The following is a 25885-nucleotide window of genomic DNA, read 5'->3' as shown; positions in this document are numbered from 1 at the left end:
GGTAAAAAAAAAGCCAAGTCTTCAGGATTTCCTCCTGGATAGAATACAGGGTGTGAGAAGCAGAGAAGATTCATAAGACCTTAAGAGTACCAGCCTGGGAAACTGATGGTCTCTGGGTGTCTCAAGGAAATAAGCTACCCGGCTCTCTCAGGGCTATGTCAATTGAGGCCACTTTTTTTAAGTGGCAGAGTGGATGTTGTCAGGCAAGGTGGGATTGCATCAGAGGAGGGAAGGCAGGGCTGACCTGAGTTAACTTCCAGGAAACTCCGCTTGCTCCGGTGTAGGGCAGGGAGCCAGCCGGCCTGCCCTTCCCTCCTTCCCTTTCACACTCTCTCTCAGAGCTGGGCCGGGCTTTCCCTTCTCCAGGTAACGCTTCTAGGACAAAACAACAACAACAATCTCTCCCATCTCCTCCTTGAAATCACTCACAATCATGTTAATGAGCTCACGTACTCTTCCCCCAGGTTTGTCTTCATGCATGTCCCTGGTAACAGCTAATTGGCTTCTCAGCGCCTTTGTGTAGAGATCCAATCTCCTGCCTGATGTGGATAACCTACATTCCTTCCCTGCCTCCTGGGTCTACTGATGTTCTTTCCTCCTCCTTCTTGCATCCATTTCCATATCAGATTGTTTGTCTTTTGCTTATTGATTTGTAGGAGTTCTTTACATATTGTGGCTGTGAATTGTTCTGTTGGTTACATTACCGAACAAAAGCGGTGGGTTCTTTGCCAAAGGCGCATTACAGCCAATCCATGAACCCAGGGTTTCAAAAAAAGACTTCAGTGCTAAGCACACAGGAAGCAGGAGGGCAGACAGCCCATCAGCCCCCAAATCTGTCTCCCCAGTCTAAAGAGCTTGGGGTTTTTATGGATTCAAACAAGGGGGAGATGGAGTTTTAACCATTACAAAAGTGAGACTAGTTGAGTTTCGGTAATTTTAGGTATTAACTTCTGCCTTTTCTACCATATAGAAAGAAAACATCTCTATAATTGTTAATCATTTGTTCATTCTTAATTTCTCCATTATGGTTATATCTCGTTTCAGATCTCGTTTCTCAAATTATGACTTGTATTTTCATGTTGTCTATGATGTCTTTTGATGCCCAGCGGTTTTACTTTCAATGCAGTATATAGAATTGATTTGCTTTTCTTTGATGGGTAGTACTTTTTTTTTCATCTTAAGAAATCTTTCCCTATGATATAGCCACATAAAGGAATAAGGGAGTTCTATGCGAACTCCTTTGGAATCAGCTCCAAAATATATTAAGGAAGAAAAAATAATGTGCAGAAACTGTACAAATTTGTATTAAAAAGGAGAAGAGAGGTGTGTGTGTGTGTACCTTTGTGTGCATATGTGTGCGTTTATATTCTTTCTCAATAGCTAGAAGATCTCTGGAAGGACCGCTGAAGAGCTGATTACACCATCTGACCCGAAGGAGGGAGACAGGTTGAGGGGTGCACTCTTCTCATGTGTCCATTTTTGTACCTACTGAATGTTGAGACCTAAAAATGTCTTATCTTTCCAAACTGAACTAGCTAAAATTCTAACCAAGGATTTAAGAAATGACTTTGATTACTGAATTATTATATAGCTATTTCTTTTTGCTTTCTGTTATCTTGGAGTAGACGGAGGGGAAATATCTGAAAGCTCTACATCGTATCCAGCTGCCCTGCTCTCTGATTGTAAAGACCTTGTGACTAACCTTCATTTGTACCCATTTATCCAGTTTTTCAACTTTGGAGTCTTGTGATCACTAAAGGCAGCCTCTCATGTTTACTACTTTCGTTTTGTTTTTATATGGGCAGGCGCCGGGATTCGAACCCGGGTGTCCGGGATGGCAGGTAAGCCCTCTGCCACTGAGCCACTGTGGCCCCGCCCCCCTAATGTTTATTATTGAAGGGCCTTGAGTCAGCCCTTTGCCCAAACCCCAAGTCCAAAGGTATCTTGATAACCCAAACTGGCTTTAACCGAAGGTGGGCCCACCTGACATGCGCAGTAGCTTAGCTTTACCCTACAACTCACCGACACCTCATTATAATACTAAAAATCACGCCCCTCATCCTGTGAAGGGCCATTTTCTTACAGACGTTCTGTGATTCAGCAGGAAACAATCTGTGCATGCTCAATAATTAGAGCACATCTGATTACACTACCTAGGGTCACCGTGCTCATTATCCTAAAACCTGCCCATCTTTCAATTCTATAAAACTATCAGAATTACTGCAGTTCAGGGAGACAGATTTTGGGCCGTTAGGCCATCTGCTCTCTTCCTACACGTCTAGCAATAAACTCTTTCTCTTTGAAACACCCCCGCCCCCGCCCCCTGTCTCAGGAATTGATCATTTGAGTGCCTCGGGCAAAAGAATATATGGCCTTTGTCCAGTAACAAAATCGCTTTTACTGAAACAACCCTTCTGAACCTCATTCTCCCTTATTTTCTTCTAAGTATTTTGGTTTAGAAAGGGCTTTGGTCCCTGCTGGGGAGCGAATCATCTCTTCCATGTTAAAAGAAAACTTTTCATGCAGTTTCAAGATCTCACAGCTTTAGTAAACGATCGGTGTATCAGGCAGCTTTCCACCCAGACAGGAGAAGGGAGTTCTGCCGAGGGAGTGGAGGGGGGAAGCTTTTGCAGGGGATGTGGGAGCAGTGAGGGAATTGTGGGATTGGCTGATGTCATATTCCTGTTTTCTATGGAGAGGGGGGGTCTTACAGAGTGGGGAGCAAATATATATTGGTTGGTGTGGTATGTCCAGTCTGATAAGCTCTCTCTCCTAGACCCAAAGTGGTTATCGCCGGGGTGTTGCTTAGCTGCAGTTCTGTAAGGTGTGTTCCATTGGTCCATTTTGTCAGAAAGCCCCAGCTGGTCAATTGCTCTTGTCTTCTGGAAAATCCTTTCTTGGAATGGGGTCTCTCCCAGCAACACCCAGCGCATGTGGCCATTTTATTTATTATTTATTTTTATTTATTTATTTATTTATTTATTTATTTATTAATACCCACAAGAAGGCACGTACAGGTCCTAAGCCCTGGTCTGGTGGGTGTGAACCCATTTGTAAATAGGACTATTGAATGTGTTATTAGTTAACCCCGCCCCAAATTGAATGGGGTGGGGTTTAATCAAATATGGCGGGAGCCCATCTAAGAAAAGGAAATTGGATATGGAAAGCAAACCCACCAGGAGCAGCCAAGGAGCTAGAAGTCAACAGAAAATGGAAGAGAAAGAAGATGTTATGCACATCACCACGTGATGGAAAAGCCAAGGAATCCCAAAGATTGCTGGCCTGCCAAAAGATACTGATACCCCAAGGAAGCAAGCCTTCCAGCCTCTGAAACCTTGAGCCAGTAAATTCCTACTGTTAAGCCCACTCATTGCACAGTATTTGTTTTAGCAAGCTGGGAAACCCTGCCATCTCCTCCCCAGGTAGGTAACCTGCCTCCTTTCCCCTGCTGATCCAAAAGGCTGCCTCTGTTGCACAACAGATCACTCTCTAGGCGTGTTCTGTTTCTAGACTCAATACTTTTCCATTTATCTTGTTTAATCTTAAACAAATACCATGCTAAGGCTAGATAAATGATCTTGATTTCTGCCTGGGCAAGACTTCTCATATTTGTTCTTATAATTATCTCACCTTTTCTTGGAGCTTTGCCTTCCTATATCAGTTTGATCTGAGCTTGTTAAATTGTTGAAACACTTTTTTTGGGAGGGGGGTTAAAGGGAATCAGATATTGATTGGAAGTGCATGAAATATAAGTCCACTTAGTCTCAAATCATTTCCAGCTTCATTTCCTACATTTTGGAGGCAGATCTCTCAAAATTCTGTCCTCCGGGGGGAACTGTGGTGTATACACACAATGGACTACAGAGCCGCTGCAAGAAGAAATAAAATTGTGGGACATGCAACTAGGCGAATGAACCTTAAGGACTGTATGTTGAATGAAATGTCAAATATCAATGCCTCACTCATATGGGCTAACTATAATATAAAAACTCAGTGAACTGAAGTTGAGAACATGGGTTATCGGGTTGGGCCTGTGCTGGTTTGAAAGGATGTATGGACCCTAGAAAAACCATGTTTTAATCCTAATCCCATTTTGTAAAGGCAGGCGTTTCTTCTAATCCCTATTCAGCACTGTGTGTTTGAAACTGTAATTAGATCATCTCCCTGGAGGTGTGATTTAATCAAGAGTGGTTGTTAAACTGGATTAGGTGGAGGCATGTCTCCACCCATTTGGGTGGGTCTTGATTAGTTTCTGAAGTCCTATAAAAGAGGAAACATTTTGGAGAATGGGAGATTCAGAGAGAGCAGAACAACATAGCCACAAGACGCAGAGTCCACTAGCCAGCGACCTTTGGAGATGAAGAAGGAAAATGCCTCCCCGGGAGCTTCATGAAATAGGAAGCCAGGAGACAAAGCTAGCAGATGACACTGTGTTCGCCATGTGCCCTTCCAGATGAGAGAGGAACCCTGATCGTGTTCACCATGTGCCTTGTGATTTGAGAGAGAAACCCTGAACTTCATCGGTCTTCTTGAACCAAGGTATCTCTCTCTGGATGTCTTTGATAGGACATTTCTATAGACTTGCTTTAATTGAGACATTTTCTCCGCCTTAGAACTATAAACTAGCAACTTATTAAATTCCCCTTTTAAAAGCCATTCTGTTTCTGGTATATTGCATTCTGGCAGCTAGCAAACTAGAACAGATTTTGGTTCCGGACAGTGGGGTGCTGCTGCAGTTTGCAAATACCAGACATGCTGAACCAGTGTTTTGGATGGATAAGGGGAAGATTTTGGAGGAAGTGAGAAGAGAATTTGATGGAGAAGTCCTGGAGTGCTTAAAGAGACTGTTGGTGTAAGTGGAACCACTGCCAATCTGGACACAGTGGGACACAAAAGGGACAAATTGGAGTTTGCAGAGTGAGAACAATGGAAGCTCCGGTCTAAAGCCAGGAAGCCTTGGGCTAGGAGAGTGGACCCACCCATATACATGGAGAGGGTGAGTTTGCCCTGAGGGCAGAGGATGAGTCTCCGACCTCTTGCAGTGGAAGAGTTTCACTGCCTCAGGCCTTGGAGAAAGTACAGCATGCTCCTTGGGGACTGGGGAGGGCCTGGCTGCCACCACATGGAGGGGTTGAGCGTGTGCCCCAGAATTGGCAGAGAGCCCAGGTGTGGCCCCAATGCTTGGAGAGGGTGGAGCCGAGAAAAAAGTGGTCTCCTCAATGTCCCCTGAGGTTGATTCAGAAAAAGGTGGGCCACAGTTTAGGCCCTTGGAAAGGGTGGGACTGCCACTTTCTAAAACTGAAGGATAAATGACTTTCAGACTTTGAAATCCAATGGAGTTTGTCCTGCAGGTTTTCAGAACTACCTGTGTTCCTTCTAATTTCTCCCTATGGAAATGAAAACGTGTATCCTGTGACTGTCCCTACTTTGCATATAGGCACCAGATACCTTGTTTTGAGATTCATAGGTCCACAGCTAGAAGGGAATTTTTGCCATTTTAATATTGTTTAAGGTGATGCATATAATTGCAAGTTGACAAGGCGTGGACATGTGGTAGTTAGGTTCAGGTGTCAACTTGGCCAGGTGAAGGAGTCTAGTTTTATTGCTGTGGACATGAGCCAATGGCATGTGAACCTCATCTGTCACTGATTACATCTGCAGTCAGCTACGAGGCATGTCTGCTGCAATGAATGATGTTTAACTGGCCGGTGCTTAAATGAGAGAGCTCAATATAGCACAGCCCAAGTAGCTCAGCATACCTCATCTCAGCACTCACCGCTCAGCTCAGCCCAGGCCGTTGGAGATGCAGAAAAGAATCACCCTGGGGAAAGTTGTTGGAACCCAGAGGCCTGGAGAGAAGGCCAGCAGAGATCGCCCTGTGCCTTCCCATGTAAGAAAGAACCTCAGTTGAAAGTTGGCTACCTTTCCTCTGAAGAACTATACGTTTTTAACTAAATAAATCCCCTTTCATTAAAAGCCAATCCATCTCTCGTGTGTTGCATTCTGGCAGCTACCAAACTAGAACAGAGCCTATTATAAAGGGTCCTAGATTGTAAGCTCTTTCAACAGTCACATATATATATATGTATGTTCATGAGTTGTAACTGTTTAAAAAATTTAAAAAGTTGTAACTGTTTAAAAAGTCAGCAGTACTACATACAGGAATTGTTTAAAAACTTGAAAAAGGGATCTGACTTCGAGTAGAGATATGAAGGAAGCTGATATGGATAGGATTAAGGTAAATCAGAATACAGGGTAAATGATGATATTGACTATTTTAAAACTTCAACTTCTGTGTGAGACCAAAGGGAGAGAAGTTTATTTGGTGCAAAATTTATATTTTAAGTAGTGCATCTCCTAATTAATTTGTATGGTCAGTTTAGTTGAATACCATAAGTACATGGAATCTTGAATGGGGCATGAGATCTTGTTGGTTTGTCCAGGTTAGGGTGATGTCCCAATATATTCCAGAGTAATTTAGGCAGTGAATGAAGAACTCTTTGCAAGATCCCCTTGGGGGACTGAAGAGAAAGGCGGGAATATTCAAGTTCCCCATTTTGGGAATTCCTGATACTCTCCTAAGCAGAAGGGATAACCAAATCAATAGGCTGAGCCCTCGATCTTGGGGTTCACCCCTATGAAACTATTCCTGCAAAAGATAGGCTAAGTCTACTGATAATGATGCCTAAAAGTTACCCTCCCCCCACCCCCAAACCTCTTTCGGTGCTCAGATGTGGCCTCTCTCTTTAAGCCAATTCTGCAGGTGAACTCACTACCCTTCCTCCTATGTGGGACATAACTCCCAAGGGTATAAATCTTCCTGGCAACTTGGAACCTGATTCCCGGGGATGAGCTGGGACCCGGCATCATGGGTATGAGAAAGTCTTCTTGACCAGAAGGGGGAAGAGAGAAATGAGACAAAATAAAGTGTTAGTGGCTTAAAGATTTCAGAGTTGAAAGGTTATCCTGGAGGTTATTCTTACTCATTATATAGATACCCTTTTTGGTTTATGGTGTATTGGAGTGGCTAGAGGGAACTAGCTACTGTTGGGCTGTGATCCAGTAGCCTTGATTCTTGAAGAAGACTGTATAACTATACAGATTTTACAATGTGACTGGGTCTTTGCGAAAACCTTGTGTCTGATGCTCCTTTTATCCAGGGTATGGACAGATGAGTAAAAAAAAAAAGGATAAAAAGAAATAGTAGGGGGAGACAACGGGCAAAAATTGGGTAGATTGAAATTCCATGGGTCAATGAGAGGGAGGGGTAATGGGTATGGGTTCTACGAGTTCTTTTTATTTCTTTTTTTTGGAGTGATGCAAATGTTCTAAAAATGATCATGGTGAAGAATACACAATTATGTGATGATATTGTGAGCCACTGATTGTATAATACGGTTGGACTGTATGTGTGTGGAGACTTCTCAATTGACAACAAAAAACTGCCTCTTTGTGTCTTGTGCTTTGAAGCCTGAGGTCTCACCCTCCCCACCCACCCTAATCCCCAGTGACCTCCACCTTGCCAGATTCAGTGGCCAGTTCTCAGGCCTTCCCTTATTTGACCTCTTGGAAGCTTTTTTTTTTTTTAATTGAGATGTAATTTCCTACCATCAAATCCGCCCTTTTCACATGTACAATCCATTGCTTTTTAGTATATTCACAATGTTGCACAACCATCTTCATCACCCAATTTCAGATATTTTCATCACCCCACCTCTGAGCCCTTATTCTCCACTTCCCCCCAATCCTAAACCACACACATTTACTTTCTCTCTCTGTGGTTTTGCCTGTTCTGAACCTTTCATGTAGTGGAATGCTACAGTGTGTCAATTTTGTATCTGGCTTGTCTCACCCAAGAGAATTTCGAGATTCACCCAGATTGTAGCATGTACCAGAATTTCAATCCTTTCTATGCCTGAATAATCAATCCAGTGCATGGAGAGACCACATTTTGTTTATGCATTCATCCTCTGATGAGCATTCAGCAGATGGCTTCTACCTTTTGGCTCTTGGGAATAATGCTGCAAGGAACATGTGTGCACAGGTCTTTAGTAGACATAGGTTTTTGCTTCTCTTGGGTTCATACAGGTTTTTGCACATACATGTTTATTTTCTCTTGGGTAAGTGCCTAGGAGTGGGATTGCTGGGTCCTCTCGTAAGTGTGCATTGGACTTTAGATGAAACTGCCAAACTCTTTTCCAAGGTGGCTGTTCTATTTTGCATTTCCACCAGCAGTGCCGGGGGGTGTGGGATGTGGGGTGTGGGGTGTGTGGGAGCTCCAGTTGCTCTGAATTCTGGCACTTGGCATTTCTAATTTTAGCCATTCTCTCAGGCGTGTGTTGGTTTCCACAACATTTGACTCATGAATACTTCTTCTGAAAACACTCTCTCGATTTGCTTTCAAGGATGCAGCACTAGGCTGGTTGTCCTCCTACCCAATTAGCTGTTCCTTCTCTATTTAGTTTTCTGGCTTATTTCCCTAAATTGAAGAAAGTCTCAGACCTCAGACATCAGATTCATCTCCTCCCTGCTCACACCCACTCCTGGGGCATGATCTCAGCCGGTCTCAGGGCGGCAACCGCCATCTGTGCTCCGGAGACTGCCGGGGCCTATCTCCAGCCCAGGGCTTCTCCCCAGAGCTCCAGCCCTACTTCTCTGTGACCCCCCCCCCCTTCCAACCTCACTTCTTGGAGGTGCAGAAGCTCAAACTTGATCCATTCCAAAAGGGAAAACCCAATTTCCTTCCCCAAAATCTTCTCACTTCACTAAAAGGAGATTCCAGTCTTCCAGACGTCCAGGTTGTAGAATTGAGAGGGAACCTCCATTTCTCCCGATCATCAGCAAGCTGTCATGTACCCCAGAAAAGCCATGTCCCTTTTCCTGATCCAATCTTGTGGGGGCTACCATGTTTCTTTCAATCCTGATTCAATACTGTGGGGTGGAAACTTTGACTGGATTGTTTCCATGGAGATGTAACACCCAGTTGTGGGTGTGACCTTTTGATTAGATGGAGACGTGACTCGGCCCATTTAAGGTGTGCTTGATTAGCTTACTGGAGTCCTTTAAAAGGGAAACATTTTGGAGAAAGCTCAGAGCCTGCAGAGACACAGATGTCTGGAAATGCAGAAACTCCAGGAGATGCCAGGAGCTGAGAGCCAGCAGAAGCCAAACAGAAGCGACAGAGCTACAGACACGCATGGAGATGCTTGGAGTGCCGCCACGCCTTCACAGGGACATCTGCAGCCCAGCAGACATTGTCCTGTGTCTTCCCATGAGATGCTAAGCAAGCCAGAACCCAGAGTTGTGTCCTGGAGGAACTAAGTGACCACTGTAATCCGAAGCTGGAAACAATGGAACCGGGAATAAGGATCAGCAGATTCCAGCTGTGAGGCTTAGAATTAGAGTCTGAAGCTATGAAAGTCAGCCTTACCCCACATAGCAACTTTTAAAAGAGTTGAAAAGTGATCAGACTTCCACTAGAGATATGAAGGAAGCTGATCTGGATAGGACTGAGGTAAATCAGAATACAGGGTAAAGGATGAAATGGTCTCTATTTTCAAACTTCAACTTCTGTGTGAGACCAAAGGAAGAGGTATTTATTTGGTGCAAAATTTATATTTTTGGTATTGCATTACCTGATTTTACTTCTATGGTCAGTTTAGTCAAACACCATAATTACATGGAATCTTGAATAGGGCGCGAGATCCTGTTGGTCTGAAAAGGTTACTGTGATGTCCCAATATATCTCAGGGTAATTTGGGCAGTGAATAAGTATCGATGGGCAAAGCCCACTTGGAGGGCAGGGGAGAGAGGAGGGAATATTCAACGTCCTCATCTGAGGAATTCTGATATTTTTGCAAGCAGTGGAGACAATTAATTCAAGTGGCTGAGCCCTCAATCTGGGGCTCGCCCCTGTGAAACTTATTCCTGCAAAGGAGAAGCTGAACCTACTTATAATTATGCTTAAGAGTCACCCCAGAGAACCTTTTTGATTGTGTAGTTGTAACCTCTCCCTCTAAGCCAATTTGGGCAGGTGAATGCACTGCCCTCACCCCTACATGGGACATGCCTCCCAGGGGTGTAAATCTCCCTGGCAACATGGGACTTGGTTCCCAGGGATGAGCTGGGACCTGGCATCATGGGATTGAGAAAGCCTTCTTGACCAAAAGGGGGAAGAGAGAAACTAGATAAAATAAAGCCCCAGTGGCCAAGAAATTTCAGAGTCGAGAGGTTATCCTGGAGGTTATTCTTATGCATTATATAGATATCCCTTTTTAGTCTATGGTGTATTCAAGTGGCTAGAGGGAAGTACCTAAAACTGTAGAGCCGTGTTCCAGTAGCCTTGATTCTTGAAGACGACTGTATAGCTATATAGCTTTCCCAATATGACTGTGTGATTGCAAAAATCTTGTGGCTGACACTCCCTTTTCGAGGATATGAACAGTTGAGTAAAAAAAAGGACAAAAAAATAAATAATGGAGGGGGATACAGGGTAAAAAAAAAAAGGATAGATTGCAATACTAGTGGTCAATGAAAAGGAGGGGTAAGGGGTATGGATGTATAAGGGTTTTCTTTTTACTCTTTCTTGAGTGATGCAAATGTCCTAAAAATGATCATGGTGATGAATGCTCAACTATATGATGATATTGTGAGCCACTGATTCTATCTTTCGGATGGACTGTATTTGTGTGAAGATAGCTCAATAAAAATATAAAAAATAGGGCAGGCAATGGTGGCGCAGTGGCAGCGTTCTCGCTTGCCATGCTGGAGACCTGGGTTCAATTCCCGGTGCCTGCCCATGCCAAAAAAAAAAAAAAGAAAAAATTATATATATTATATATATATAATAAAAAAAAGAAATGGAGGCAAGACGGGGTAGAGGACTCACCCACAAGTGACACAGCTGCCTCCTGGGCTCGGGACAGTCACCGAGGCAGGTACCAGCAATGAAGCTGACCCCGCGTCTTTCCGAGCTTGCCGAGGCCATCAGGCAGAGGTGCGTGCCCCCGGGACCCTCAGCTCTCAGCAGGCTTGCAGGAGATGGTTTGGGTCATATGGTCATTTCAGGTTGAACTTTCTGAGGTTTGGGGAGACACCAGCACTCCAGGGGGGCACTGGCAGCACGTGGGGTGCTGGCCTCTCTTCACGGTGGCCTGAGGGTCACTTTGGGCATTTGAGGGGGTGGAGCCCTAAAAGTCCTGCCGTGTGTGGGACAGCCCCACCAATGACTTGTTCCCGCCTAATGCTGACAGCACCCTCGCAGAGACACACCTAAGTACCTGAAGCACCTCAGGTAGCACCTGCCCTCCCGGGGACGTGGAGTCTGTGGTTAAAAAAAAAAAAAAAGGCTGGAGCTGGCTGCCTGGGTTCAAAACCTGGCTCAAAATCAAACCACACCTGGCTCGGCTGTTAACTCCCTGTGTGACCTTGGGCAGGTCTTTGTGTTTTTTTTGTTTTTTTTACATGGGCAGGCACCGGGAATCGAACCCGGGTCCTCTGGCATGGCAAGCAAGCATGCTTGCCTGCTGAGCCACCATGGCCCGCCCTCCTTTTCTTTTTTATCGTGCTAAAATCTAACCACTTTAAAAAGCACAATTCCGTGGTATTCACAATGACGAGTAACCACTAGTTCCAGAACTTTCCTATTGCCCCAAACAGAAACTCTGTCTCTGTTAAGCGCCCCATTCCCTTCTCCCCACAGTCCCTGGTAACCCCTGATCTCCTTTGTCTCAATGAGTTTGCTTATTATAGACATTTAACACAAAGGGAATCACACGGTGTGCCTTTTCATGCCTGGCTTTTTTCATTCAGTATCATGCCTCCACGGTTCTCCCACGTCGTCGCCTGCACTGGAACTTCATTCCTTTATACTGCTGACCATATTCCACTGCCTGAATGGCCCACGTCTTTGCTGATCCATCTACCTGTTGGTGGACACTCGGGTGGCTTCCACCTTTTGGCCATTGTGAGTAATGCTGCGATGAACGCTGGTGTGCAAGTACCTGATCCCGCTTCCAGGCCTTGAGTGTACTCTTAGAGGGGGAAGTGCCGGTCATGTGGTCATTCTCTGCTTAACTTTCTGAGGAACTGCTGATTGGTTTTTCACAGGGGCTGCACCATCATACAAGCTCATCAGTAAAGGTCTCCTTTCTCTCTGCATCCTCGCCACCACTGGTTGTTTTCCCAAGTCTTTTAACCTTCCTAAGCTCGGTGTCCTCTCCTGTGAAATGGGGATCCTGACTGTCCCTGCCTCAGGTTGGTGAGGAGTACATGGACTGACACTTGTCTACCGCTTGGAACACTGCCCAGGAGATACTCAGCACTATTAAGCGTTCCCTTTCAGCATTATTTTAGAAGCCAGTGCAGTGTCTAAACCTGTCACCCCTTCCAGACTTAGGGGTCCTCTATGAGTGGTACAGGCCTGATGCATATCTGGGTCCCCCACATCTTTCACCCCTGCCCAAGATGGATGAGGCATGTTTGTTGATTGACTCACTGATTACAGTTATGTGAGCTGCCCCAAAGCTACCCATGACCTCATTCCCTGAACCTGCGATTTGCTTCCTTGCAAGGTAAAGGGAACCTTGCAGACGTGAGGCAGTTAAGGACCTTTGGTGGGGAGAGTGTCCCGACTCTCTGGGTGGGCCTGATGTCAACACAAAGGCCTTTATAAGGGCGGGAGGGGGCAGGAGAAGGAGGCATCCTGAGGATCTGTGCTTCCCAGGGAAGATGGGCAAAGGGCTCCCAGACAGCGGGGTCAGGCGGGGACCACAGGTTTATTGGGGTTCCACACACATCACAGAATCGCAGGCCACGGCACGGTTACTTGCACACGCCAGGGCCTGGAGGGGAGAGGGATGCAGCCTCCTCCTCCCTTGAGTCCCAGACCCAGCTGGGTCCCTCCCTCCAGGGCAGCCGAGGGAAGGGGGCTGCTGGGACCGGGCCTGGGCCTGGGAAGGGCGAGTGTGCAGGCGGGGCTGGGAGGGGGCCCGGGCCCGGGCGGCTCCTCCACCTTCACTCCAGCGACTGCAGCATCAGCAGCTGCTTGAGCACCTTCGTCTGGCTGGTCTCGCGGATCTCACCGGCCAGGAACATCTCATCCACGACAGTGTAGACCTGAGGGGATGGCGGGCGGGAGGGATGGGGACCCCAGGGAGCTGGGGGCCTGACACCCAGGAGCCAGGAGATGGGTGCCAGCAAAGGCCCCGGAAGGTGGCGGTGCTGTAGGTGCCCACCCCCGACCCACCTCTGCCCCCCGCCCCCCGGTCTGCATCGAGGGCCTACCTTATAGAAGTTGAACACCAGGTCCAGCTCACAGACATTGTGGAAATATTCATTTAAGACCTGAGGGTAGAAGACAGATGACAAGAGATGGGCAAGGAGAAACAGATGGCAAAGACGACAGAGACTGAGGAAGGATGGGAAAGGCAGCCAGACAGCTCAAAGGAGGAAGGAGAAAGAGAAAGAAAGAGAGAAAAACAGGAATAAAGACCCTAATGATGACAGAAAAAGATGGCAAAATAAGACAGAACAAGAAGGTGGAGAAAGAGACAAAGAAATAGACAAACAGGGAGAGAAAGAGATGGACAGACAGAAAAAGACCTGATAGTGGCATAAAGGCAGCGCTGGGCTGGAGCAGATATTAAAATACAAGGAGACAGGGATGAAAAGAAACAGTGGGAGCCCCTGCCCACATCAGGATGCAGAGGGAGATGCTTCAGGGCCCAGAGCCCCACAGCAGCTTTTAATCACCAGCAAGATCCAGCAGAGACAGCCTTCTCAAGGCTCCAATGCCAAGTCATGAAAAGGGCCACTTGAAAGCAGGAGGACCTTGGGGTGCCCTGGCTGCCCCCCCCCCCCACCGGCTCGTGCTCTGGCTGCAGGTCCCCGGTCCTGGCACCGCAGGGAGCAGAGTGACCCTCGTGCACACAGCGGGAGCCTGGAGGTCGGGCCCACTCTGCCTGGTGGTGGCCCGAGGGACTTGCTGTCTCAGAACTTGCCCTGTGAGGAGAAGAAGGCCAGTCACTGCTGCTTGGGCAGAGGGTTGCTGGCAGGAGGACACGCAGTGCAGCCCTGCCCGGGACTGCGGGGACACTTTCCTAGGGAGGAGGGGGACATTCAGAGCCATGTAAACGGACATAGAGCCATATGTGCACAGGAAGGATGAGGGCAGCCCCTAGGCTGTGGCCTGGAGCTGTTCTTCAAACTCTTAGTATGGATAAACTCTGACCGAGAGCACTCAGGCATGTCAATCTACAAAGATTGGGAAAGCTGGTTTCTTTTTCCCTTATTTATTTATTTTTGTTAGCTCCTGGCATTCCAGGAAAGCTCTGTCCTAACAGTAGGTGGATACAAGCTTAAGAAACAGATGCCTCGGAATCTAAATGTCAGCAATAATACATTAAAATATCAAAATGTCCAGGTTTCCACAAAGCAGACATAGAATCAGGAACTGATGGCCCTAGGAAAGGATAAGATGAAAACATCAAAAATCATCAACGGGGAGGATCCGACCTGGGACATTCCGGACTGACTTAAAAAAAAACAGTCCTGAAGAAAAGGAAATGTCCTCATATGAACTGTGGTGGTGAAGGCATGGCTGTGTGATTAGACCAGGAACTACTGACTTTTAACTTAGGTTGAATTGTAGGATGTGTGAATAAACTGCTTAATAATGAGCAGAGAGATACAAGTGCTGGAGAAAACGTGGAGAGAGGCACCTATTCATTGCTGGTAGGGAAGCAGAGTGGGGCAGCCTCTCTGGAGGCAGTGCGGTGTTTCCACAGGAGGCTGGGGGGGCTGTCACATGATGCTGCAAGCCCCTGCTAGGTATATACCTGGAGGAGCTGAGAGAGGGGAGCAAATGGGCATCTGCACGCTGGTGTCTCTGGCGGCAGTGTTCCCAATCCACAAGGGATGGAGGTGGCCTAAGCGCACAATGACCGAGGGATTGAAGGAGGAACTGTGGTGTCTGCATACAATGGACTCCTGAGCAGCTGCAAGAGGAAATGAAGGTGTGAGGCATGCAATTAGGTGAGTGGAACTTGAGGACAATATGTTGAGTGAAACAAGCCAGAAATGAAAAGAGAAATATTGTAATGCCTCACTAATATGGACTAACTATAATGTATATATAAAAAAAAAGAATTGAAGTCAAGAGCATGGGTTATCAGGGGAAGACCTACTGTAAAGGTTCCTAGATTACAACCTGAAGTTGTAATTGTGATTACTAAATTCTGAGATGCTGGAGAAAAAAAAAAGGTCCTAAATATGCTCAAAGACCTAAAGGAAAATATGGACAAAAAACTAAAGGAAATCAGAAGAACGACAGGCAAACACAAAGAGAATAGCAACAAAAACATGGATATTATGAAAAGGAAACAAACAGCTGAAGACCACACGGTAACAAGAATTAAAAATTCCCTAGAATATCATCTTGTTATTCAAGATGTAATGGAGAGGCTGGAGGGAACTGCCTGAAAATGTAGAGCTGTGTTCCAGTAGCCATGTTTCTTGAGGATGATTGGATAATGATACAGCTTTCACAATGTGACTGTGTGATTGTGAAAACCTTGTGTCTGATGTTCCTTTTATCTACCTTGTCAACAAAGGAGTAGAACATATGGAATAAAAATAAATAATAAGGGGAACAAACGCTAAAATAAATTTAGTTTGAAATGCTAGTGATCAATGAAAGCGAGGGGTAAGGGGTATGGTAGGTATAATCTTTTTTTTTTCTTTCCTGTGTTGGTTTTATTTCTTTTTCTATTGTCTTTTTATTTTTTTTTCTGAATTAATGCAAATGTTCTAAGAAATGATGAATATGCAACTAAGTGATGATATTGTGAATTACCGATTATGTAATGTTGTTTTATTTTGTTTATTTTTTTAATTAATTAAAAAAAAAATTCCCTAGAGGGGTGAACAGCAGACTGAAGCTGGCAGAAGAAATATGGGGGATTTCAAAGACAATCCTTGTCCAATTTGAGGACAAGAGCCTAGGGGACCAAGCGGACACCATCAAATACTGCAAGGCATTTGTAGGAGTCCCAGAAGGAGAAGGGAGAGAGAAAGGAGCAGAGAGAAGATTCAAGGAAATAATGGCTGAAAACTTCCCAAAATTAACAAAAGACATGAATAGACACATCCAACATACTCATCGAACTCCAAACAGGCCCAAACCAGGCCATGTTATCATCAAACTGTAGAATGCCAGAGATAAAGAGAGAATTTTGTAAGCCTCAAGATAAAGGCAACTTGTCACATCCAAGGGAGCTCCAATAAGATGAAGTACCGACTTCTCATCAGAAACCGTGGAAGGCAAAGAGGCAGGCGATGACATATTTCAAATGCTGAAAGCAAAAAATTGTCAACCGAGAATGCTGTACCTAGCAAACTTTTCTTTCAAAAAATGAGGGAAGAATCAAGACATTCCCAGAAAAGCAAAAGCCGAGGGCGATCATCATCTCTAGACTGGCCCTACGACATACGCTAAAGGGAGTTCTGCAAGTTGAAAGGAAAGGACACTGGACAATTGGCAGCGGCCACATGAGGAAATAAAGATCTGCAGTAAAGATAATGACGCGTGTAAATATAAATACAAGTGCTACTGCATTTTTTATTTGTAACTCCACTTTTTACTTCCTATAGGATCTAAAAGACAAATGCATAATAAAAAAGCAATGGCTTTGGACTTATAATGTACAAATATGTGATTTATGATAAGAACTACCTAAAAGTGGGGGGATGGAGGGGTAAAGGAACATAGTTCACGCATACTATTGAAGTTGTGAAGTTAGTTTCAAAGCACACGAAACTTTGGATGTTAAATTTAAACCCCATGGGAACCACAAAGAAAATATGCAAACTCACAGAGACAGAAAGTAGAGTGCAGGTTACCAGGAGTGGGGGCAGGGCCCACGGGGAGTTACTGGAAAATGAGTGCAGGGTTTCTGTTTGGAGTGAAGGGAAAATTCTAGCAATGGGTGGTGGTGAGGGCACTGCCACATTGTGAGTGTCATTAATCCCACTGAATGGTGTGCCGGGGAGGGGTTGAGATGGGAAAATTTATGTTGCACATGTTTCCACAATCAAAAAAGTAGAGAAGCTAAAAAGAAAATGACAATCAAATGTAATTCATGATCCTGGATGGGATCTAAGGATGGAGGAGAACAGATCAAAAGGATGTTACTGGACATACGAAAAATCTGAAATAGAGACTGTAAGCTTGCCAACGATGTTACATTTCTTGAACTTGATAATTGCACTTAAGGTGAATATTCTTGTTCATAGGAAGGAAACATGGAAGAAAGTATTATGTGTTCAAGGACTGAGATGTGGGCACCATGCTCTCAAGTGTTCAGAAGATAGATGGATAGAAAGAATGATATAGGAAAGCGGGGATATTAAAATTGGTGTTTCTGGGTATCTGGGGGGTGGGGCTATATAGGGGAGTTCTCTCCATGGGCTTTCATTATTTTTACAACTGTCCTATAAGTTTGAAATTATTCCACAATAAAGAGTAAAAAAAGAAAAGCAGAAGAAGAAAGAAACAGCTAGGTGAGTAGAAAAAGAGGGAGTCCCATCTGTAGCAGAGGGGACTCAGGATGGCCCCAGGACACGAGGACCCCTGGGGGCCCCGCCAGCCCTCCCAGGTCCCCGCCCTCCTGCGCACCTCCACGAAGTTGTGGATAGCTTCCAGGTAGGCCAGGTTGTTGTCGTTCACATCCACGCAGATGCAGAAGTAGAGGCCAGCATAGCGCCGGTAAATGATCTTGAAGTTCCGGAACTGCAGGGCAGAGAAGCTGTCAGCAAGAGAGGACACTCAAGGACCTAGTGGAGACTGAGGCAGCCCGTGCCCAGGTCTCCTGGGGCTCCCAGGCCAGTGGGGGTGACAGAACAGTCAGCAGACAGTGATGGCCCAGAGGGCGGCACTGGGACAAATGCCAGGGGCTGTGGGAGACCGCGGAGGTATCAGACTCAGTGTGGGGGTCAGGGAGGGCGCTCAGGGGGAGCTGGCATCTCAGCTGAGACCTGGAGCAGGAGAGCTCCAGACGGAGGGAGCAGCTGGTGCAGAAGCCTAGAGCAGAGAGGGGGCCTGGTGTGTCTGATGGCACCCACCCCACTTCCTGTTGCATTTGGATCCAGTCAAAATTAGCCTGGAATTCATATATTCAGGCATTCCACAAACATTCCTGAGTAACTACTGTGTGCCAGGCCCTGTGGGTCAACACTGTTCCAACACAGCCCTGACCCTGCCCTCACTAAACTGTAATATATGCAAATATAGCCCACGAATAAATACGCCTGCTGCAGGGCCACAGATTTCCTGGCCACACAATCTGAAAATTCCCTTCCAGTCCCGCGGGGTGTGTCACACCACCTGGTGGCAACTGCGAGAGCTGACGTTATCGCTTGGAGGTTTTTACCCCCAGCCCCTCCTTTGATTAATTTCTATACTCTGAGTTCATTTTCCAAAATATTACTACTGTAATGCCTGAACACAATTCATGGGAGAAAAAGGAAGCATGCATCGGGGTGTGAAATTTACTTTTCTTTTTTTTCAACTGATGTAGATATCTGATCAAATGTTTGAAGACCGCTCCTCTAGGGGGTTCCACACTCATGAGGGAAGTCGGGACGACCAGACATCTATCTGGAGGTGCCTAATAGGCTTTCTACTCATAGGCGGTGTGACCTCAGATGAGCCCTCCTCTTTTCTTGGCATTTCCCTCGCCTGCGATCACCATCCTGGCTCCCTCTAGCCTCTTTGGCTCCACCTTTGCAGTCTCCTCTTCCTGTTTTACATTTCCAGGCTCCTCAGGGATCTGCCCCAGACCTCATCTCTTCCCCTGCTACATACTCTCAGATATGTCTCCCTCTCCACGCCAGCTCACCACTCTCAGTCCTGACCATGGTGGGCAGTCCCTGTCTGGGTTGGTTCTGTCTCCCTCACTGGGCTGTGAGCCCCAGAAGGGTAGATCTGGGGCTGTCTCGGTCACTGCTGTGTCCCCAGCACTGCCCAGCCCAGGGCCTGGCACAGTGGAGGCACACAAGGATTGGAATGAATGAATGAATGAATGAATGAGAGTATAAGCAGTGTGCCTGGGCCTTGGGAGATCCTAAGAGCTGAGGGCCGGGTCCCTGTGTGACATTCTCATCTGATTGGCCGATCTTTCTGGTTACACCTTCCTCTAGGCTGTTTCTGGTCTCTTTGGGCCTTACCAACCCCCTCCTGGTCCCTCAAATATGTATCCCTCCCGGCACTCAGCATAGGACCTGGGACTGCGTGGGCAGCAGGCTGCACCAGGAGAGCTGGTATCCTCCAAGCCCCCATCACGCTACTTCCAGATGGGGAGCCAGCCTTGGTCCTCTTCTCTTCTTTACTCTCCTCTATCCTCACTCCTTGGTGAGTTCCATGACTTTAATAAGTGATGTGCAGAAACTTCCACAATCTTGCTATCTGCCCAGCTCTCCCCCTGAACTCTGGACTTATCACTACCTCCTGGATGTCTCTGCCTAGATGTGTAATGGACACCTTGAATCTTACTGTCCCAATACCTCACTCCTGATCTACACCCACAAACCTGTTCTTTCCAAAGTCTGCCCCACTTTAAAAATGACAGCTCCAACCTACTGGCTGAAGAAGACAAAAATCTAGACATCCTTCCTGGCTCCTTTTCCATTCAGTTGGTTCCAATTCCGAAACACTTCTGCCACCTCCAGTGCTCCCATCATGGTTCCAGTGATCAATAAGACTGAGCTGGACCACTGGGGTTGTTTCCCAAGTGGTTTCCGTACTTCTGCTCTGGCTCCCATCTCACTCAGAGTCCTCACTTTAGCCCACGAGGCTCTATGCCATCTGTCCTCGTCACATCTTTGACTTTATCTCCTCCCACCCTTTCCCTGGCTTACTCCACCTCAGACATTTGGACTTCTTGCTTTTCCTAGAATGCCCGGGGTATGTCCCTGCCTCAGGACCTTCACACGTGCTGCCCCCTTGGCTCGAAATGTTCCCTCATAGAGCAGCTCCTTTTGCTCTCTTCGATTCCAGGTCTTGGAATCACCTTTTCACTGAGACCTTCTCCAACCAAAATATTTAAACTGCCCTCCACTCCATGGCACGCATGCCCCAGCACGACTCACTCCTGTGGCTGCTTAGTTTCCTCCTTGGTGTTCGTCACTACCCGAGACACCATACGCTTAAGTGTCACCCCCCATCTAGAATGACAGCAACCCGAGGGCTGGGAACTTCGTCTGTCTTGGCCACCGCTGTATCTGCAGTGCCTGGCCCACAGTAGACCCTGGAAAAATATTTGTCGAATTCTGCAGGACAGTCTGCTTGCTCTGGTTAATGTTGTGAGAACGAAAAGGTAAAGACATAGCTTTAGACATAGCAAGGAGACTCAGCAATCAAAAGCAAGGCAAGATTTTCTACTAGAGTTGAACAAGAGTTGAACAAATCATTTTTAAAAACTCATTTGGGAAAATTGGGGGAAATTTAAATATTGATTGGGCATGATAGCAATGATAAGAAATTATTATTAATATTTCCAGTACGATAATAGCACTGTGGCAACGTAAGCAAATGCTTTCATTTTTTCAGATACAACTGGACATACTAAGGGGAGAAACATTAGGGTGTGTGTAATTTAATTCAAAATGCTTTAGCAAGGGGGATGGGCACTTGGAGGTCCACTACTCTTTTCCATCTCCTTTCAGGTGTTTGAAAATTTCTATAATAAGGGTTAAAAGGGGACCAGGAAAAAAATCCTTTAGCGAAAACTGAAAAAGGTAGAGCAGATGGCAAAATAATACCAATTAGATCCGTGGCAGGTATATTCATCCTCAACCAACTTTTCACTCATTATAGTCATCTATACGCTTGCAAATGCTCACAGTGAAAAGTAAAAAGAAAAGAAAGGAGAGAAAGCTAAAAGTCAAAATGCATCGCATGCATGAGTGTAGGAAAGGAGGAGGGTCTGAAGGGTGATTGCCATCAGTGGGAGGGCAGCAGGCAGGGAAGGAAGGGGTCGGGGGCAGGTGTGTGTGTGTGTGCAGGGGGGTCCGTCACCTCCACAAAGTTGGTGTGTTTGGCATCTCGGACGGTGACCACTGCATGCACCTCCTCGATCAGCTTCTGTTTCTCATCGTCATCAAATTGCATGTACCACTTGGCCAAGCGCGTCTTGCCCGCCCGGTTCTGGATGAGGATGAAGCGGATCTGGGGACAGAAGGAGGAAGTGAGAGGCAGGCGGGTGGCAGGGCAGGGAGGGCAGGAAGGAGGGCACGGGCCAGGCAGGGCACACCAGCTGCCCCACCCACACAGGGAAGAAGGGGTCCCCCCTCTCTGCTGCTCTGTGCTTGCCCTTCCGGGGGTCTGGCCTCCCCTTTCATCCCCAGTCCTGCCAACACCCAGGGAGTGACTTCTCTTCCACCTAGTAGAGAGGAAGCCGCTAGAATCAGTCTTTACCACCTCTCATCTGCGGGAACTTGGACAAGGGCCCTATCCCTCTAAGCCTCAGTTTCCTCGCCTACAAAATGCATTTCCTAAGAAGACCTTCCTTGTCAGGCTGTTTTGAGGGTTAAATGTTTATAAACTTAATTCAGTGTCTGCCACACTGCAGGCACTCAATAAGTGTCTGAGTCCTGGCTCAGCCACTTTTTTCCCCCTTACTAATTTAAAAAAAATTGAGATATAATTCATACACCATAAAATTCACCCATTTAAAGTGTATACAATTCAGCATATCCAAAGAGTTGTGCAAAAAGCACCACTATCTAATTCTAAGAACGTTTTCATCACTCCAAAGAGAAATCCCCCAGCTTGCCCTCCGCTTCCACCCGCAACCGTCAGTAACCACAAATCTGCTCTCTGACTCTATGGATTTGCCTATCCTGGACATTGCAGGTAAATGGAAACACATACTAAGTGATCTCTGTGCCTGGCTTTTTTTTTTTTTTACATCACAATGATGTTTCTGAGGTTCAGCCATGTGGTGGCTTGTATTGACACTCCTTCCTCGCTATGGGAGAACAAAATCCCATCGCACGGCCATCCATACCACAACTTGTTTGTCCCACTCATTTGTTGATGGGCATTTAGTTGTTTCCACTTTGGGGCTGTTGTGAATAGTCCTGCTATGCACGTTTGTATACAAGCTTTTATTTGAACACCGGCTTTCAATTCTTGGGCTATAGACCCAAGAAGTGGAATTGCTAAGCCACTGGTAAAGCTGATCAACTTTTTTTAGGAACTGCTAAACTGTTTTCCAAAGTATCTGCCATTTTTTAAGTACCTTAACTGCTTAGTGCCTTTGTTTATTCATCTGGAAAATAGATTCTCATAAGGATGTGATAAGGAAACAAGAGGTGAGAAGCACTCAGCACCTGATTCAAGGCTGAGAGTAAGTGCTCAGTGTCAGCTGTAATTCTCATCTGTTCTGACGAGAGAAAATTTGTTATGACACTACTGCAAGGCCAGGTCAACCCACATAGGCTGCTGTAAAAAATCAATGAGCTAATGCCAAAAGTGCTCAGTAAAATGAGCCAGTATTATGACCGGGACGCATTTGAGCCAAATGGCTAAATGCACACATAGCGGAGCCAGAATGAGTCCCAGCATTCACTGCTAGTGAGATGTGTAACCCTGGTTAAGTCACTTAACCTCTAGGGGCCTCAGTTTGCTCTTTCGGTATAATGGACACAATAAGAATAACTCCCTCACAGGACTGCTGCACGAGTTAATAAACATAAGGGGTGTAGTATAGGACTAGCACTTGTTAAATGTCATGTAAGTATTAGTTTTTATTAGTATTATAATTCATCATTATTTGGCTTTGAGAAAAACCAGGGCCCAAACTCACCCAGCTCGGAAGCCTGCCTTTGGGCTCACTTCTGGTTGAGACAGGCATGCTTATGCCCATTTCATAGGTGAGGAATCCAAGGCACAAGGAAAGGAAGTCTCCAAAGGCAGAAAGCAGAGCTTTGCTCTGAACCCTTTTAACATGCTTTGTAGAGCCTCCATCTTTTACTTGGAGTCTCAGCCTCTTTCTTAAATCTCTTTCTCCATATGCTCTACCTCTCCTCCCCTAACCAATCAAGCTGGAAGGGAACAGGATATTACACTTTACTTCCAAGAACCTCTTCTGCTGAACCAAGGAAAACCACTTCCTGGCAGGGCAGGAAGGAGTATATGGGCATGGGGGTGGGAGAGCAGGATCCACACCAGGCAGCCACAGCCTGGGGACAGAGCCAGAGGTGCTAGAAGCAGGCCTACAGAGCTGAGGGAGGGCTCTGCCTGTCACCCCTAAGTGCTCTCATATACCTTTTCCCTGTTTCTCCTCCCAGCTAGAATCTCTCCACCTCTGGAAATCTACTCTGAGACACCCCCTCCCTCCTGTACCCTCATCCCTCTGAATGACCCCCAACCTTTCCATCTTCCCTGGAGACATTCCCTTTTTTTTTTTTTTTACATGGGTAGGCACCGGGAATCGAACCCGGGTCCTCTGGCATGGCAGACAAGCATTCTTGCCTGCTGAGCCACCGTGGCCTGCCTGAGACATTCCCTTTTGACCTTTATTTTTTCATGTTCAATTCCCCCTCTCTGACCTCAATTGGTCCTTTCATTGAGACATCCCTCCTCTGACTCAACTCCTCTCCTGTTCTAACAGGCACCATCCTGCCTTCAAGGTACTACTTCCTTGGGGAGACTCACCCCACCACACACACATCCTGTTCTGACCCCTTCCTCCATTCATCTCTTTTCCTAACTCCCTGTCCAGAGGCCCTTTCTCCTGTTCCAAAGCCCCCTCCACAAATCCAATGCTCAGTCCTTGCTCCAAGAGTACATCTACTTCCTATCCACAAAGAACCCATCTCTTGGAAAGCCCTGCCCCAATGCACCTCCATTTATTTCTAGTATTCACTCACTCTCCTTTTTGCAGCATACTTTCCCTGATTTATTTAAAGCCCCATTCCCTGCAGTGCCTTACTTCTGGCCTCTAGCATCCAGTCCCTTCCCCTGGAGATTATCTCCCTCCATCTGCAGTGTCCTGCCCCAGTTTCAACTCCATTTCCTAGCCTGCAAGGCCGGCTTGCTCTCTCTTGCCCTCCCCCCTGCCCTGTTTCAATGTCTCCCCTTCTTCCCCAACGCTCCTAACTCCTCCCTGGAGAGCCCTCCTTCTGAGACGCCCGCTCCCCACTTCCAGAGCCGTCTGCCTACTCCCGAGACCCTTCCTCGAGAGTTACCTCTCCAGTTTTAAACACCCTCAACCGCCTCCGATGTCTCCCACCTGTATTGCCCTCTTCCCTTGCCATACCCTTCCCGTCTCCAATGCCCCCTCGCTTCGGGACCCTGGCCCACCCCCGCGTGCAGAATCACGACCCTGTCCCTCCTTTCTCGATCCTAGATCAGCCCCAACCCTGCGAGCCCGCGCCGGGCCCAGACCATCGTGCCGTGGCTGGGGGCTTTGTTAGCGCCCAGGTGTCTGCACGCTGACCCCCCTCCGCCAGTCCCCGGCGTGGGCACGCCCCGTTACCATGGCGACCCCCGTCCGGACCCCAGTGGCCCAGATCCCGTGGCGACTGGGTGGCTCCGGCTCTGGCTGCTGTCGGGGGCCCAGGGCAGAGCGGACTTCCGGTAAAAGACCCGCCTCGCCCTCTCGCGCACGGCCCTCTGGGAGTTGTAGTTCCACGAAAGCGTTTGTACATCCGTACGCAAGCTATGTGGGGAAAGAGCCTGGTCCTCTTCCCAGCATGCTGCGCGACTGTCCTTTACCCACTTCCCTGCTGCATGGGGAGAGTTCTGGGGGAACATTTCCTCAGAGGACTACAATTCCCGACATGGATGACAACCATCGTAGTGAGTGTTGCCTTCTGGGAAATGTAGTTAAGGCAGAGCTCCCCTTCCCCTCCCACACGTTTTGAATAAGAAATTTGTGGTAGGAAACGAGAAAGTGTCTTTCTGGGCTCACGCAGTGCTTTGTTTTAAATATGTGGAAGGTTTCCCTGTAAGAGATGGTCAGTGGCTTAAGAGAGTGAATTTGAGAGTCAGAATTGTGTGGAAATCTTGCCCTCGCACTAGCCTTGGTGACTTTTGGCCAGGGATTTCACCTCTCCAATCTCAAGTCTTCATTTGGGAAACAGGGATTATCATAATATCTGTCTTGGTCGGGTGGTTTTAAAGCTTCGAAAAGATTCCAAAGTTAACACAGTGCCCGCCACATAAAAAGTGCTCAAGTAAAATGCTTTAACGTTATGAATGTTCACTGTTAAGCGATGTCATGTGATAGGGTTTTCTCATTCACTCCCTAGCCAGGGGTACACTAGTCTTCTTTCAGTGATTCCAATATGCAAGTGCCTTCTCACCTCAGTGCCTTTGCACTTGCTGTTCCCTGGAGCGCCTTCCCCCATAGTTTCCATGGCTGGCCTGGAATTACCACCTCTGCAAACCTACATATAAGACCCTGAATTTTTATTTTTATTTGAAATATATGTCTATATATAAAGCAAAGCAAGAAAAAAGCAATAATTTTGAAAGCTCATTTAAACAAGTAGTTACAAAACAGATCCCAGAGTTTGTCATGGGCTACCATTCCACCATTTCAGATTTTTCCTTCTAGCTGCTCCCAAACACTGGAGGCTAGAAGGAATACTAATATAGGGATTCAGCAGTCATACTTATTTGTGAAATCCCATTTTCTCTGTTGTACCTCCTAATGTCTCCTTTAAGCCTTCTCCCAATCTATAGAGATTTTGGGGGGGATGCCTCTTCTGACTTTTTCAAGTTGAGAAGGGGTGCAGGACCCTGATTTCTAATTTTAGAGTTTTTCATTGTTTAGCTTGTAACTTTCAGGAACATACTTAATGTTACTGTTATAATCCT

General features: G+C 46.6%; 1 protein-coding gene across 1 annotated transcript; it reads right to left on the bottom strand.

The window, feature by feature from the left end:
- Nucleotides 1-12757: 12757 nt before the first annotated feature.
- AP2S1 (adaptor related protein complex 2 subunit sigma 1) lies at nt 12758-24717 on the bottom strand. Its single transcript, XM_077131349.1, has 5 exons — nt 24540-24717; nt 21074-21223; nt 17675-17788; nt 13285-13344; nt 12758-13116 (listed from the first exon to the last, which is right to left on the bottom strand). The coding sequence occupies exons 1-5, from the start codon at nt 24540-24542 to the stop codon at nt 13015-13017; spliced, it is 429 nt and encodes a 142-aa protein (XP_076987464.1). The 5' UTR covers nt 24543-24717; the 3' UTR covers nt 12758-13014.
- Nucleotides 24718-25885: the final 1168 nt, after the last annotated feature.

Source organism: Tamandua tetradactyla, chromosome 16 (assembly GCF_023851605.1).
Source record: "Tamandua tetradactyla isolate mTamTet1 chromosome 16, mTamTet1.pri, whole genome shotgun sequence".
In the NCBI taxonomy this organism is placed as follows: Eukaryota; Metazoa; Chordata; class Mammalia; order Pilosa; family Myrmecophagidae; genus Tamandua; species Tamandua tetradactyla.
This window is presented reverse-complemented; position numbering and strand designations above follow the sequence as displayed.

What these genes read in the sequence shown, in the direction of transcription:
- AP2S1 (XM_077131349.1), bottom strand. An exon ending in AACACACCAACTTTGTGGAG is followed by an intron (nt 17,789 to 21,073) that starts GTGACGGACCCC and finishes TCTGCCCTGCAG; the next exon opens with TTCCGGAACTTCAAGATCAT. An exon ending in CTATCCACAACTTCGTGGAG is followed by an intron (nt 13,345 to 17,674) that starts GTGCGCAGGAGG and finishes TTCTACCCTCAG; the next exon opens with GTCTTAAATGAATATTTCCA.